At 37.8% G+C, this 15559-nt stretch overlaps 2 protein-coding genes across 35 annotated transcripts in view; one reads left to right on the top strand and one right to left on the bottom strand.

The window, feature by feature from the left end:
• The window catches only part of LNX1 (ligand of numb-protein X 1), a 178441-nt gene extending 167690 nt beyond the window's left edge, over positions 1-10751 (top strand). For all 12 annotated transcript variants that reach the window (XM_070614914.1, XM_070614917.1, XM_070614918.1 and 9 more), the window contains 3 exons: positions 88-319; positions 9618-9776; positions 10170-10751. In XM_070614914.1, the coding sequence (XP_070471015.1) occupies positions 88-319; positions 9618-9776; positions 10170-10305 (527 nt within the window). In that variant the 3' untranslated portion in view covers positions 10306-10751. The remainder of the gene's footprint in view (positions 1-87; positions 320-9617; positions 9777-10169) is intronic.
• FIP1L1 (factor interacting with PAPOLA and CPSF1) overlaps positions 8123-15559 on the bottom strand; it is a 76630-nt gene continuing 69193 nt past the window's right edge. For 16 of the 23 annotated variants that reach the window (XM_070614934.1, XM_070614928.1, XM_070614937.1 and 13 more), the window contains 2 exons: positions 12578-12715; positions 8123-11875 (listed from right to left, as the gene is read on the bottom strand). In XM_070614934.1, coding sequence (XP_070471035.1) covers positions 11728-11875; positions 12578-12715 — 286 coding nt within the window. In that variant the 3' untranslated portion in view covers positions 8123-11727. The remainder of the gene's footprint in view (positions 11876-12577; positions 12716-15559) is intronic. The other 7 variants (XM_070614939.1, XM_070614943.1, XM_070614942.1 and 4 more) reach the window with 1 other exon arrangement.

Here is a 15559-nt window from a genome sequence, read left to right on the forward strand (position 1 = left end):
AGTCAATGCCTGTTCCTTTGCACTTTTAGCAGAAGTTCCTGTTTGCACTCTCACTAAAAGGATGGTTTCTGCTTCTCTGGCCGTTAGGTGACATTTTGTTGAATGTGAATGGGATTGAGCTAACACAGGTCAGCCGGAGTGAGGCAGTTGCATTATTGAAGAGCACATCCTCCTCGGTGGTACTTAAAGCTTTGGAAGTCAAAGAACGTGAGGCCCAGGAAGACTGCAGCAGCCCAGCAGCCCTGGACTACTCCAACCACAACACAGCCCCACCTGGCGACTGGTCCCCTTCCTGGGTCATGTGGCTGGAATTACCACGGTGAGTTCCAGTGTGACATCCTTTGGGAGGTGTGGGAGGAAACACATTTCTTAGACCACTCTTTCACTCTCTCTGGCTGATTCATGGCACTAGCATCTTAATGAGACCCAGGCTTGCTTGTAGGACTATTTGAAATAATTCTGTCTTCCTTTTGTAACTGAAATACATGCAGAAATCCTAGGGCAGGGATGAAAGCCTGGATGTGGAAACAGTTAGGCATTCACACTGAGGAACTTGAAGGGCTGCTATGTACAGTTGTGTCAGTGGTTCATGCAGCAAGCAGCTCTGCTGATAGGGAGAGAAGGCAGAAACCTAGCCTGTTTTCGCACGCCCTGGAACAGGGGAAGGTTTGCTTTTCCTAACTTGCTAGTGGCAGCCCCAGGAGCTTGCACGGAGGAGGACCCCTGTCTGTGATTCTACCTCTTTAGCTTTCGGGTGGCCCTGGCTAAACATAAAGCAGTGCAGCAGAACACTTTGCCTGCACCCAGATGTTGAAGCATGTTGACTGAGGATATGTCGCAGATCATCTGGCCCACGTTCCCACTCCTGTAAAGTTCTTGCATAAAGCTTCAGGAAGCAGCTGTGTTGTCATTTTAGTGAGATGTAACTCGAAGCCGTTGAACTGTCTCACGCAGACACTTCAGGAAAGATAGCTACACATAGAAATTAAACTTTCAAAGGACAGAGAAACTGGGGTTTGCTCACTTGCATCAGAGCATAAACTCTCGGCCTTCAAAGGATCGCCTTACTAATTCCAAATGCGTGATTTAAGTGTTAAATATCAGACTCACTGAAAATGATGTGCTGACATGGGATTTAATGAATGAAAGCAGGATGTTTGGTGTTAGTACATTTTTCTGGAGGGTGGAAATAGGTTGATCTCTTTTTTTTTAATTGAGGTTTCAAAAAACATCCCTGCCTCAAATACAAACTGACCTAGATTCCTTTGTGAGCCCTCACTAGTTGATAAATTTTTTAAATGAGTACATTTTTAAACAGTTGAAAACCGAGCATTGAGGCAGTTTAAAAACCTGCAAACATTTTAGAACTGAGCCAAGGTGGAAGACGAGTGTGTCCTTTTAACTACAATTTTATTTCAAAAAATCTTTCTGAAACTGGAATCTATTAAAATAGGTCTTTTAAAATTGTTTGTGCTTGAAAGCTATTTGTCATAGAATCGAAGTTCCTTGCTATTCATTCGCTTAAGATGGGACAAATGTGAGATGCCTGTTATTCCAAATACCAAGTGCATGGCTTTCTCTCCCTCTGCATTTTGTCACTTGGCCTTGGGTACAGATGTCTCTGCTCATGCCAATAGTATAGTCTGGATTTTGCTCATTTCCTTTAAAGAAGAGTAGAAAGGAAGTGTGAAATAACGCCAGCATGGACAACACTGGTTTTCAGTCACCTTGGCAATTCTTGGTTTCCTTCACACTCTCCTCTCCTCGCAGTAATAATAGGCACAGCAAAAATTCAGAGGGCACCAAAGGGTATAGAGAGAGAGAAAGGTGAGTCTCCCACCCCTGTCCCCTCAGATCTGCTTGGCAGAGGTAACCACTATTAGCAATTCCTTGTGCATTTTTCCAGGGAGAGTCTATGTCAGGGATTGGCAAACTTTTTCTGAAAAGGGCAGAGGCTTTAGGCTTTGAAGGTTGTATTGACTGTCACAACTATTCACTTCTGCTGTTGTACCATGCAAGCAGCCATAGACAACATGTAAGTGAATGGGCATGGCTGTTTATTTATAAATACATGTGGTGGGCTGGGCTGTAGTTTGCTGACCCCTGGTCTATGTATATATGTACACACACACACACACATGTAGCATACACACTATTATGTACCATGATTTAAAAAAAAAACTAAGACTCTACCTTGAGTATCATTTCATATTAGTACATATCAAGCTGCCTCATTCTCTTCTATGGCTGAATAGTGTTCTATTGTATACACATACCATAATTTATTGAACCAGTTCCTACTGGCAGGGGACACTTAGGTTGTTTTCCATCTTTGCTTTCACAAACAATGCTGCAGTAAGAATTCATCAGAAATGTGCAGTGATAAGACACTGCTGTATTGTAGTGTCCACTACCAATAGGAACTGGTGAAAGAAATTATGGTACCTCTGTACAACCACGTGACAGGTTGCCTGGTATAAAATTACTGGATCAACATTCTTTTGGACTTTGTAGGCATCACATCACTGTTAACTAGCATTGAATGACGGTGTGGAGAAGTGTGAGGCCCACCTCATTTCTTTCCCTCTCCATGGTGGCTTGGTCTTTTCACCTAATGTTCAAAATAAAACTTCCGTGACTTGGGCTCTTCTTTTCAGAGATCCCAGATATGTATTTATTTGATATCTTTTATGTTTCATATCTTTAATTTTCTCTTGAATCCTTTTCAACTCTATTTCCATTCTGTTTATTTTGATCTGTCCTTCAAATTCCTTACTGTCTCTCTGTAGTATTTTTCCTTTGTAGCCATTTTTGTTTTTGTGGTGTTTCCATTTTTCTCTTCCACTTTTCTTCTGTTCTGTTAGTTCTTCTCCTCTTGTCTCGTATCTTCATTGAAATCTTGTATCTCTGTATTGACCTCTTGTTTACAGAGTAATTGTTTGAGAAATATTTTAAATTCACAGTAGCATAGTTGGTTATAAATTTCATTTTCTATAGCAGACATATTTCTGTAGCAGAATATTTCTGGTGAGTGGTTTTTGTCTGCTACTGTTTTTACTGTTACTTCCCCCCTTTTCTTTTGTAGTGTGTCTCTGCTGGTTCTTTTAGTCTTTAAGGTAGGTAAATTTTTCCTGGAGCAGCTATTTGCTGGAGGTCCTTAATTAGGGGAAGGAACCAGAGCCATTTTCCAGGTGGCAGAAACTTCTCTTTATGACACAGGGTTGTGTGTTTACTTTTCCCAAACCAAGATCAGTCTTGCAGGGCCACTCCCAGTGCATGTCCCTCTCCCCAGCCCTACCACACTTACAGGCTGCTTCTCGTACAAACAGATTATCTGTTTGGGTTCACACTCATGCCCTTCTTCTCTGACAAACTGGGCCCAGGGAAGCTCTGCTAGCAGCCACTCGCCTATTTATGGTGTTCCTTTGTGGAATGGGCATTTTGTCCATCTGAGTGGGTCACTCACTGTGGACCCCAGGGCTCTACCAGCTTGGCGTGCACTCTCCAGCTGTGGGCATCCTCTCTTCCGTCTTCCCTCTTGACTTTCACCGCCTTTGGAAGTTCTCCTCATATATAGTGGCTCAGCTTTGTTTAAGATGGAGTTGGCATTTGTTTCCAAGTATCCTAGTTGCTTTTATAGTAATTTTTAAAAGCAGAAGAAGGGATACAGTCTTCACTCTAACATCTTGGAACTAAAAGTATGTCCACCCTGGCATTTTTAAGAAGTCCTTAATGACTCAGTCATGGTCTATATTAGGCCCCCAGATAGTCTCAGGATGTGGGTCCTCAGTCATAACACTGCTTCTGTTTTCTTGAGGGGGGGGATCCAGTCACGTCTCTGATCTTGACTGCACAGAGCCCCAAAAGACCAGTTTCTCCCTGGTTGATGCAAAACCATTGGTTTAAATGTCTCTACTCATTTGGCATGTGTGATATCCTAAGAATTTCAGGCCATTCATCATATCTCAGCAAAAGTTATTTGCCTGAACTGCTAGAGATTAAGGCTACGAGTAGATTTTTTTAAAAATTCACATAAAGAAGACATTTCCCTCTAAATTATACATTTACTCAGGCAAACATTTTCCGTTTTTGCTTAACAGATTTCGAGGAAAAGTATTTGGCCTAAACTATGATCCAGCTGGTTATCTACGATTCTCTACCAGTGAAGAAAAATGATACATCAGCAGATCTAGAAACAGGAAATCTTTTCTAGGACATTGTAATCAAGTCCTCAGATGCAGTCCAACACAGAATGAACACACATGAAGAGGGTAGCATTAGTATGCTGAACCAGTGGGTGTCAGATAAAAGCAGTGGCAGACAGAGTAGAAATGGGTTATAAAGGACAATGCAAGTACATCTCACCCTTATCAATGGTGCCTTGTCTCTAAGCTACACAGATTATCAGATGCCATCCAACTGGAGGGGATTTAAAAAACACTGACGACCCTCTGCTTTATTCTCTGTTGGCTCTCAGGGCCCACCCTCCACATCTGGAAGTCTTTCAAAACATGCTCTCTCATATGGACTAGTATACTAATACACATTAACTCATTTCTCCTCTTGCCTAAGTACTTAACTTTTCACTTTCCTGAAACTCTTAAGGTATTCTGATCAGGACTGTCAAGGAGCAGGGAAGCAGATATCATGAGACTTTTTTTTTAAGTCAAAACACATTCACGTTTTAACTATAAGACAAGGACACCATCAGGTACATCCAAGCCTGGAGTACAGTTGTGTATCGCTTAACAATGAGGATACGTTCTGAGAAACATGTTGTTAGGCGGTATGGTCATTTGGCAAACATCATAGAGTGTACTTCCACAACGCTAGATGGTATAGCCTACTACACACCCAGGCTCTACGGTACTAATCTTACAGGACCACCGTCATATATGTGGTCTGTTGACTGAAACATCGTCATGCGGTGCATGACTGTAATAATAACCACAACAGTAGCTAATACTGATGTAACCCTCTGTGCTGGGCACTCTGCCAAGAGCTTTACACATTCTTTGCATTTTCCAGTCATTTAAAACTCACTTCAATTCTATGATCTAAGTACTAATATTTTCCCCACTTTTTAAAGATAGGAAACTGAAGCACAGAGTGATTAAGTAACTTGCCCAAGGTTACGTGGCCAGTTAATAAGCAGAGCTGAAATTTGAACCAGGCTGCTGGGTTTTGGAGTCCATGATCTTAACCACTATGCAGTAAGTTTGGTGAGCATCCTTAAGAGGACGTGAAGCCTATATTTAGCTTTTATAATTTGAGTTATTTTTTCTCTCTACCATAAAGCAAGTTCTGCAGGAGGCATTTGGCTCAGATTTCTGTCATTTAGCAGCTGTTACATGTAGCCACCAGCATGGTGTGTATAGCTTTCTTCATTGCTTTCGTCTTAGGCCTCAAATTTCTTGCCACTTCCCCTCATCACTTTCACTGTATGATGATTGCTGATAAGCCACAGTCAATGGAAAAGCAAATGAGTTACTCATGGCCAAGTCATTTCAAGAGCAAAATTATTTTTTAAAAAGTGTCTTTCACACGTACCCCAAAGTCACCTATATTTAAAGTGGGATATAAATGCATTTTAGTATGCTTGCTATAATAATGGGTGGAGCCTCCAAAAGAAAACAGCTAGTGTCTGTGAAGGTCTTTAACTGGCTCTGCTTAGCAGGCACTGAATGAAATAATGAATGTAGTATGTATAGGGATAACCCTCATGGCCTTCATAACAGTAACTTATTAAAAATTATGAATTACAGAAGTTAGTTATACTTTAAACATTATGAAATTTATATAGGCACAGGGTGCTTTGGGAAACTAGAAAAGACACTGGAGTGAATGATGGTACATTTCATCATCTGGCTGGAGGATACAACCAAAATAGAGTAGGAATATCAATTATTTATTTTCACAATCATGCTGCATAACCACCAGGTGCAAAACCTCAGTAGCAGGCAGCAATAACTTTAGCTCATAAGTCTGTGAGGTTCAGCTGATCTGGGCTAGGCTTGATCTTGACTGGCTCACGCATGCATTTACAGTCCTCTCTGGGTCCTTTGGGTGGCTCTGTTGATCTTGGCTGGCCATGCTCACACGTCTAGCATTTGGCTGGCTGTGGCAAACATCCCACTGATGATCTTATGGCTGAGTCTAGAATCAGAGTAGGAGGGCACCACAAAGGTATGCAATAAAGTGCATGGATACCACGGAAGGGTGACGACTACGGGCCATGAATGCAATTATTTTGCCGTAGTAAGGAAGAATGAGGAGCTATCAGTTGTTTTGGACATGCTGAATTTGAGATACCAATGGGGCATCCAAATTGGATAAACATGACTAGAGCAGAAATTCTCAAAGTTGCCCTCAAGACCACTATACACATTTACAGAGTGTTGATGATCCCAAAGAGCTTATGTTTAATGATATTTATTATAAATCTGAATTTTTAAATTTACTAATTTAGAATAACAAACCCATTATATGTTAACATAAGTAACATCTTTTATGAGAAAAACAGTATTTTAAAAAACTAGTGAGCGGAATGGCATTGTTGTAAATTTTTTGCAAACCTCATTAATGTTTGGCTTAATAGAAGAAGTGGACTCCCAAATCTACTTCTGCATTCAGTCTGTTGTCAGATAACCGATCATGGATCCTCTGGAAAATGCCACTGAATGCTTGTAAGAAAATGAGTGAAAAAGGCAAATAACACCTTACTATTATGATAAGAATGCTTTTTTGACTTCCAGACTCCCTGAAAGGCACATACTTTGACAACCACACTTTGATAGTGTAGGAGCTCAGTGAAATATTGAGGTCCACTGAGAAGGGGGCTGAGAAAAAGGGAGCACATGAAGGAGACTGAGAAGGAACAGCCAGTGAAAGAACAGAAAAACATATGGCTTCTTGGGCAACCCAAGAGTTCATCTTAACTCATTAACTCCTTTCAATGGAGTTTAAATTATTTTTGAGTTAACATAATTTTCTCATTGGGAAGAATTACCAAACTCCTTGCTATTCTTTATACTATGCCAAATCTTCAATTAGGCTTAAATTTAGAGAATTCAGAATAGGTAAAAAAAAAAAAAAAAAAAAACCACATTTAAATTTAGAGTTTAGTCACTTAATAGCTCAAAGGTAAATCCTCAATATCACTGAGCAAAGACAGCTGCCACATTTCCCAATGGCAAGTAAAGTAACTCAACTTAAGAAAAAAATGCCCCAATACTCATCAGTCCCAACTAACCAAGGTCTGATTTTGAAAGCGTTTACGATAATGAGTTCTTGCTGCTACAATGACGTTAAGATACTCAACTGAAGCAAAGCACTTAATGAAATAAAATTAGTAACACTGATATCCACTTGAACGTATGCTACGGAGGGCAGGGGTTCTGTCTCGTTCACTGACAAAGCCCACGTGCCTACAACAGTAACACGAACATCAGTAAACATCTGCTGAAAGATGACCCAAGTAGATTTTCTCACCACTATCAAAACAAGAGTCTAGGAACACAGACATACTTGTAACTTAATGTCATGTTGCAAATTTTATATTGGAATATCTAAGTTTTAGATAGTTATGTTTACAGCTTCTCCTCATGAAGTAAAATTAGTTAAGAGTCAATGTAAGGTCCAAGGTAATACTTAATGAAAAAACTCAATGGTCAAAAGAAGAAATACTTAGTTTCAAGTATTTGCTCTATGTACCCATTTAGATGTTTTAATGAATCATGACTAGAGAACATGAAAACAGATATTTGATCATGACCTTGGGTAATAGTCACCCATTTGTTCACCTGCTTTCCCTCAAATATTGGGCACAAGTGAGAATATAATGCTCTGGTGTTTGGGGAACAGCTAATTACTTGCTTTGTACGTGAGCAGTCAGTGAACCATTATGTAAATGTGGGGTCTAACACATCACAGCTCCAAAAGGATGAATTTACTACTGACACCGCCTTACTGTGAAATACAGCAGATGAATATTTTACAATAAAAACCTAGTTATGCTGTTTCATTTAATTAAATTCATATTTCAGCTATGTCAGTGAAAGAAATTGATTATTGTAAATGATGTTTATGTATGACAACGGATACAAAACAAAATTGAGTAGAGTTGAATTTTAGCACTACATTTTAAAGGTATCCACCAAACAAACCCAAAGCTTATTTTATTTCAAGTGGGAGTCAGCAATGTCATGAAAAAATCATGTTACATTGATCAGCAAGGTCGGTAACAAACATAAAGACCACCCTCAACACTTAGAACATTTCACAAGACTTCTAATTGGTTTTTCAAAAAGTAGTTAATATTTGAAGGTACAGTTTATAAACAAAACAGTCATAGCTTGATTTTTTTTTTTTGCGGAAGATTAGCCCTGAGCTAACATCAGTGCCCATCTTCCTCTACTTTATATATGGGACACCTGCCACAGCATGGCTTGCCAAGTGGTGCCATATCAACATCCGGGATCTGAACTGGTGAACCCCGGGCTGCCGAAGCAGGTGTGAACTTAACCACTGCACCACTGGGTCAGCCCCCATTGCTTGACTTTTCTACCAATAGGAAAATGCTAATTTTCTTTCAAACCACTTCCTGGACTGGGGGATTTTAGGGTCAAATCTAGCTGACACACAACCTCTGTCATAACCATCACACAGTTTGCACTTAGCCTGTACCTACGATGCAACTGCCACTGACTAATAAAAGAAATAGTTTCTTCAGAATCTTTTTTTTTTTCTTTTGCTGAGGCAAACTTGCCCTGAGCTAACATCTGCTACCAATCTTCCTCTTTTCATATGTGAGCTGCTGCCACAGCATGGCCCCTGACAAGTGGTGTAGATCCGTGCCTGGGAACTGAACCCATGCTGCCAAAGTGGAGTGTGCTGAATTTAACCACTAGGCCACTGGGGCTGGCCCCTAACTTTCTATTTTAGCTGAGGATTCTACTCATTTACAGATGACCTGTAGTCTCTCCTTCTCCCATTCCTTCTGTCACTTGCTATTCAGTTTACTGCCAGTTTTTCCTCCTCCAATATGAATCATTCTTATAATCTTTAAATGCACCTCAATCTCCATTCACTTTATGCCTGCATATTTCTCTATAACCTGATATTTTTCAAAAGTCAAAACTTAGCAAATGCGTCAATTAGGGTTAGCTTTAAATTTTTTTCTCTAAGATTAATCATTTATTCAAAGGGTTTTTGTTATTAAAAATTATATCTAAGTAAATAAAAATGTGACATCCATAAGTATGCTTCACTGTGGTTCATTAATAACAATTTAGGCATATCCAACCTTTTAATATCAACTGAGGCATTACATCATCTTTAAGCCAAAAATGATTATCTTCCCAGCAGACATAAACAGAACATAATAGATGGTGTTATTTTTTTGACGGTGTTGAGAGATGGAAAACAGAAGTTAAATTAGAAAAGGCCAGCAAAGAGCACAAAGGTGACCGGGCTATGACACAACTTTGAGTGAGACCCATCCAGTGCTATTTGGCCTAAAAAAAATAAAGCCAATAAAGGAAATGGGAGATGAATCACAGTAATTATTCACTAAGAGTTAAACTTAGTGCATATACCTTCATTACACTCTATTTCAGGTACCTGTATAACTGTAAAGATGTTACATTACGAAGAAATACAGCTGGAAGTCTGGGCTTCTGCATTGTAGGAGGTTACGAAGAATATAATGGGAACAAACCTTTCTTTATCAAATCCGTTGTTGAAGGAACACCAGCATACAATGATGGAAGAATTAGGTAATAATAATGACTACTAACAAAACTTATATTCAAATATTTTGTTTTATACATGCAAAAGCTTGGCCCCATCTGAAATAAGGCATGTATTTATTATACTTTTTTTATTGGTAAGAAATTAAAAACAGTCATGTAGCATCCAATTTCTAAGAAATCCAAAATGAATTAGTTACTCTAGGTCCTATACAGCAACTTCCTATACATTTAGCATCCCTTCTAACACAAGTTGAATGGAAAGAGTTTGCAGAATTTGAGTAGGGGGAAAAAATACCTTAATTAGAAGTAATATAATTAAAATTGACAGATGTGGCAAAAATTAGGACCACCATATAAACTTACATTAACTTTAGCTATGGATCAAAATGTTAATATACCTTGTTTTATTTTTTTCAGATGTGGTGATATTCTTCTCGCTGTCAATGGCAGAAGTACATCAGGCATGATACATGCTTGCTTGGCAAAGATGCTGAAAGAACTTAAAGGAAAAATTACTCTCACAATTGTTTCTTGGCCTGGCACTTTTTTGTAGAATCAATGATGGGTCATAGAAAAATGAGAAATCACAAATAAGCTAAGTTGAAACAACGTATTTATCTTGTCAATTTTTGTATTTAAAGGATACACTGTAAAAAATGTAAACTTTAATTGTCAGGAAAAGTATGATCTAAAGAAAGCCAATGACACCTCAGAAAATATAACTCTCAAAACAAACATTACTAATAGTGTTTATTTAGTGTGGAGGATTTCTCATTACTCCACAACTTTAACTTTATATTTTTTTATTCAGTAAAAAGCTCTTAAATTGCTGAAATGGTTTGTATGCCCCCCACTGGCTTTAAATCCTACAATTAAATTAAAAATTTGGTATATGCTGAGGTCTGCAAAGGGTACACTATACAACCAGAGGATTTTAAATGTACATTGCTGGAAAATGTTTGTTTCATCAAATGAGAAATAAATATTTTTGAAAAATTATAGTCGTCTTTTAGTATGTGATACTAAGTTCATTTCTATTATCACTATTTAAAAGATCCTAGCAATCCATTCTTTCAAAACCACATTGTTACCATTGCTGACAAATACCTCTTAAGGGTTATCCCTAAAAACGCTCAGAGAATTTTAAACTTGTATTTTCTTGGATTTAATAGGAAATGACTATTCTAAAGCTTTTGTCATTTATTTTTATTCACAATACAGCCAGTAACTGTATAAAAACTTCACCTGCTGCTCAACCAATAAGCCTTGGAAAAAGTATCAAGAAAGGCCAAACCAGCTTGACCCTGGCTCACAGATGGCCATGAGGCAATTCAAATCTGTCACAGTGACAAGTGTTTGTGTGCCTGCTGGAAACTACACTTAGGGAAAGTTATTTCACAGAGGCCACCCAAATGCCTTTAGATTTTAGTAATTTGGATATAAAAGTTCCCCATTTAGTTTCACGATGAACCCAAATTTAGAACACCGAAAACCTATCAAAGTTGTGATATCAAAAACTGTATACAAGTTTTTTAATATGCTAAGCAACAGTGCCACAGCAGTAATAAAAAACTAGTTTTAATCTCAAGACTCAGAGGTGCCTTTCACAGTGCAACCTCTTAAGAGACTAGTACTTGATTAACTCAAGAAAACTATGGCCAAGGTGGAACCTTGACCTTTATCAGATACCATGTATGTACATAGCTAAACAAAGCTCTTTAAATTCCCTGCTGAGTGATTCATTCACATTACTTTCTCAGATATAAAGTCATTGCCGTCTTTTATTTTTTTAAATATTACAAAAACAGATTTTTAACTTAACATGAAAAATTCACTTTTATTTTGAAAAAAAAGTTAACTTTTCATACTAACAGAACAAGATTAAAGGTAAATTTCTTAAACATTATCCAGAAAAATAACAAGATTTATAGTATCTATTTCTGGCACTAATATACACAAAAGGCCATAACCATGCCTATTCTGCAGGTGTAGCTTCGGTGCTCTCCTGTTCAGGGGCAGGCTCACTGCCAGCTTCTTTTCCTTCTTTGCTTCTTTTAGATTTTTTGTGCTTGTGTCTCCTGTGACTGTCTCCCTCTTCACTTTCATGGCGACGCCTACTATTACTGAAGAAAGAGCAAAGTGTATTCTTAAGTTCACAGGTAGTGACAAAAAACAACTCACTCTAAGTAAATTCTCACTAGAACACTGGGTTTTAAATAATCCATACTTCTTCTCAAACACATTTTGGAGAGTAATCAGTTTTTCAATGTGACTTTTATACCAAGACTGTACTTACATTATAGGCTCACATTCACTGATATTACCCTAGATTCCCAGGGCCCATAAACTTTATTGTGAAAGACTAATTACAAATTATAAACTGAAGCACTAAATCAAAACAGAAAATCCTCTCTAGGGTTGATTTTAGGCAAACATTAGGCATTAAAATTTAATACTTTTTTTTTTTTTTTTAAGACTACAAGGCCCTGAATTTTCTTTGATTACACTGAACACTGCTTTGTTTAATAATATTTACTATTAAAGACTGGTTCATATGCCAAATACCCCGTCTCTCAACAAGATAATAAGTCTAATTCTCTCATATTACTTTTTATTCCATGTTTTAATTTTGGTTTATGAGTATTAAATGTAGTTTTGTTAGATTTAAAAATCTTTGTTGAGGCATATAAGGAACCATTTCAACAGATTATCCTTAATCTTCTGATTAGGAACACACATGCTCTACTGGTTATTTGGAAATGTTTGCTTTTACTTCCTGATGTCAAGTCATTTCTCTCTTAGCTTCAAAGTATTAAAGAGCAAACCTTCGAGATGACTTGTGTCTCGTCTCCTCTTTCTCTCTGTGTCGTCTTTCTCTGTGTCGTTCTTCTTTCTCTCGACTTGCTCTGTGACGCTCATAGCCTCTTTCTGCATACTCCCTATATCTGTAGCGTTCTTCATCACTGAATGGGAATAGAAACAACTTTTTATGACAACTAGACTGTTAATTGTGAATGACTTCAAACTATAAATCAAGAGTTGTGATCTGAGCCCAAACCAGAAGCCCCCATGTTAGGATCTTACACAAAATAGATACGAAATAAACATTTGTTGAATGGAGAGGAAAATAATACTATTCCCAAATTAGTACCAGATCTAAAACAAGATAGAAAATATCTAATTACACATCACGTTAAAGGATCAATTTTGTTCTATGCTTTTCACAGTTACTATAGGGTAGAAGTTTTATATAACAATGCTGTTTTTCTTCAAAAATTGGGAGCTGTAACTGATTTAAATTTTAATCAGCAGCTGCATTTTCTTTTACTCCTTTTAGAATTAAAAGCATGTTTGTATATCCCAGATTTCCAACCAAAATTCTTATATTATTTGTAAAATCCTGCACACATAGTTAAGATTCTAAACATATTAAAAATATTTGGCTCACAATGGCTACACGGTGGAAAGTAGGTGAAGGTTCTTAAGTTTTTCAATCACATAACGAGTACACTTATCTAATGAAGAGGTATAAACACGAAAAGAGGAACATCAAAGCAACTTCTACAATATTCAACAAAATGCAGGCAGAATATTGCCTGTGGACATACTTGCATTCTGACATCCCAATTACTTAATACTATCGATGTGTATGTGTGTGTGTGTTGTTGGGGGTGAGGGGAGAGGGGGAGGGGAGGGGATTCACATGGCTAATAACTTCAAATGCATAAACTTAAGCTGCACTTCCATTTTCTGATTTTGGATAGAACAGACTAGTGAAACTGGGACGGGTGGCTAGTTAAAGAGTAGTTTTTCTCTACCTCCATAGACCTGTTTCTCTTTTCATGTCCCTTCACTGACATTCTTCTCTCTCCTTTCTTTTTGCAGTGAGGATGACTGGGCCTGAGCTAACATCTGTTGTCAATCTTCCTCTTTTTGCTTGAGGAATACTGTCCCTGAGCTAACACTTGTGCCAATCTTCCTCTATTCTGTATGTAGGACACCACCACAGCATGGCTTGATGAACAGTGCATAAGTCTGTGCCTGGGATCTGAAGCCACAAGCCTCAGGCTGCCGAAGCAGAGTGCGCAAACTTAACCACTATGCCACTGGGCCAGCCCCTCCATATTTCTCTTAATCCTTCAAGTTTATTTTTTTTCTTTTTTGTTCAGCATAGAAGTCAATGCTTTCTACAAGCTAATATCAGTCAACTCTCTCACTAAGGATGAATAAAAATATCTTTTTAGAGCACTGTGTGCTGAAGAGCTTTGGTTTCTAGAAATATGTTTAATACAAATTATTAAATTAGTAATTTGTATGAAGCATCAAGATGTTAAGGAATCTGAGTGAGAATAATACGAAATAGAATCAGGTAAAAGTATAAGCCATATAAAAGAACAAATCAACCTAACTGTGGTCTCCTAGCAAAAGTAATGATTCAGTACTGCTATGCCTAATGCCAAGTCATATTGTTGATCAAGTTATTATTGCCTGATACATTTTTTAAATGTTTTACTAAAAAAAGAAAATGTTTTAACACATACATATGTATACACACATACCTCTATGTTTGTATATCCATATGTGTGTATACAAACACAATTTTTTTCTAACCATAAATATGTACGTTGTATTTAGGAGGTGGAAGGACGTCAGCTGAAAGGCATGTGCCGTGACAGGCAGTGTAGAGCAGAGGGAAGAGTACCGGCAGAGTAGGCCCAGGATCACATCGTGATTCCGCTACTTACTAACTGTGACCCAAATTAAGTTACTTAACCTCTCTAAACCTCAGTTCGCTCATCTGTAACCTTGGCAACGATCTTTTTCAGGGTTGTTGTAGAACTGGCAATAACATTTATGAAGTGCTTGGTACAAGAGTAGGCCCTCAATGAACGGCAGCTAACATGCAGGCTTACCATCTTCATTAAATTTAATACTAAATTTTTCAGAAGCAGAACCATTTTTGTAAAGATGACAGACCCTGCAATAATTAATGTGTCTGAAGTAGAATAAACTAGCACCAACCATGACAAATGAATGTTGTCATTAATTATCCTTTTAAAAAATGAGGCTCTCTGTAATGATTCCAACTGGATTTATATAAAAATAACTAAGGTCAATTATATCGCATAAATTGTCATTTGTAACCCTCTCTTTTCCCTCTCACCCTAATACCAACTGTTATTAGCTTTGAGGCTTTTAAGATTCTGAAGGCAGCCAGATGATGGGAACCTTACTACAGATGGTGGACAATTTGGTGTCATACACAAAATATAAAGACCCCTTCTTCCATCCCCTTCGCTGATAAGCAGCTGCAGCTGAAGGGTTTCTCTGGCCCTGGAAATCATTAGAGTTCATTTCAAGTACCCTAGAATGACCAGCCTTCTTTCTGGCCCATAATTAAGTGGCCTAAAAAAGAGACGTTGAAACTGGTCTGTAATTTTCAAAACAATAACTGTAATTTGTAACACAACACATACTACATGCCATATTGCTAAAATGTCAGTCTTCAGAAAATAATGGGCTTTACTTGGATTTTCCAGAGAACACTTTATTCCTGGGCTAATTCAGAATGCCTCTCTGACCTTGAACTTTTAGTTAAATTAGGTAAACACTGACTCCTGATGTCCTACAGCTTAGCAACCTAAAAATCAATTGTGGTTTAACCACTTACTTTTAACCATTACTTTTTAACCATTTACTTTCAGTTTCAATAAAAATTAAGTAGCATTTGTGCATGTGTGTTTGAAATTGAAGAGTTAGAGAACTTAGCCTCAAGTATTCCATAAGCATTGTATTATTTATGCAAA

This window comes from Equus przewalskii, chromosome 3 (assembly GCF_037783145.1).
Source record: "Equus przewalskii isolate Varuska chromosome 3, EquPr2, whole genome shotgun sequence".
NCBI classification, from domain to species: Eukaryota; Metazoa; Chordata; class Mammalia; order Perissodactyla; family Equidae; genus Equus; species Equus przewalskii.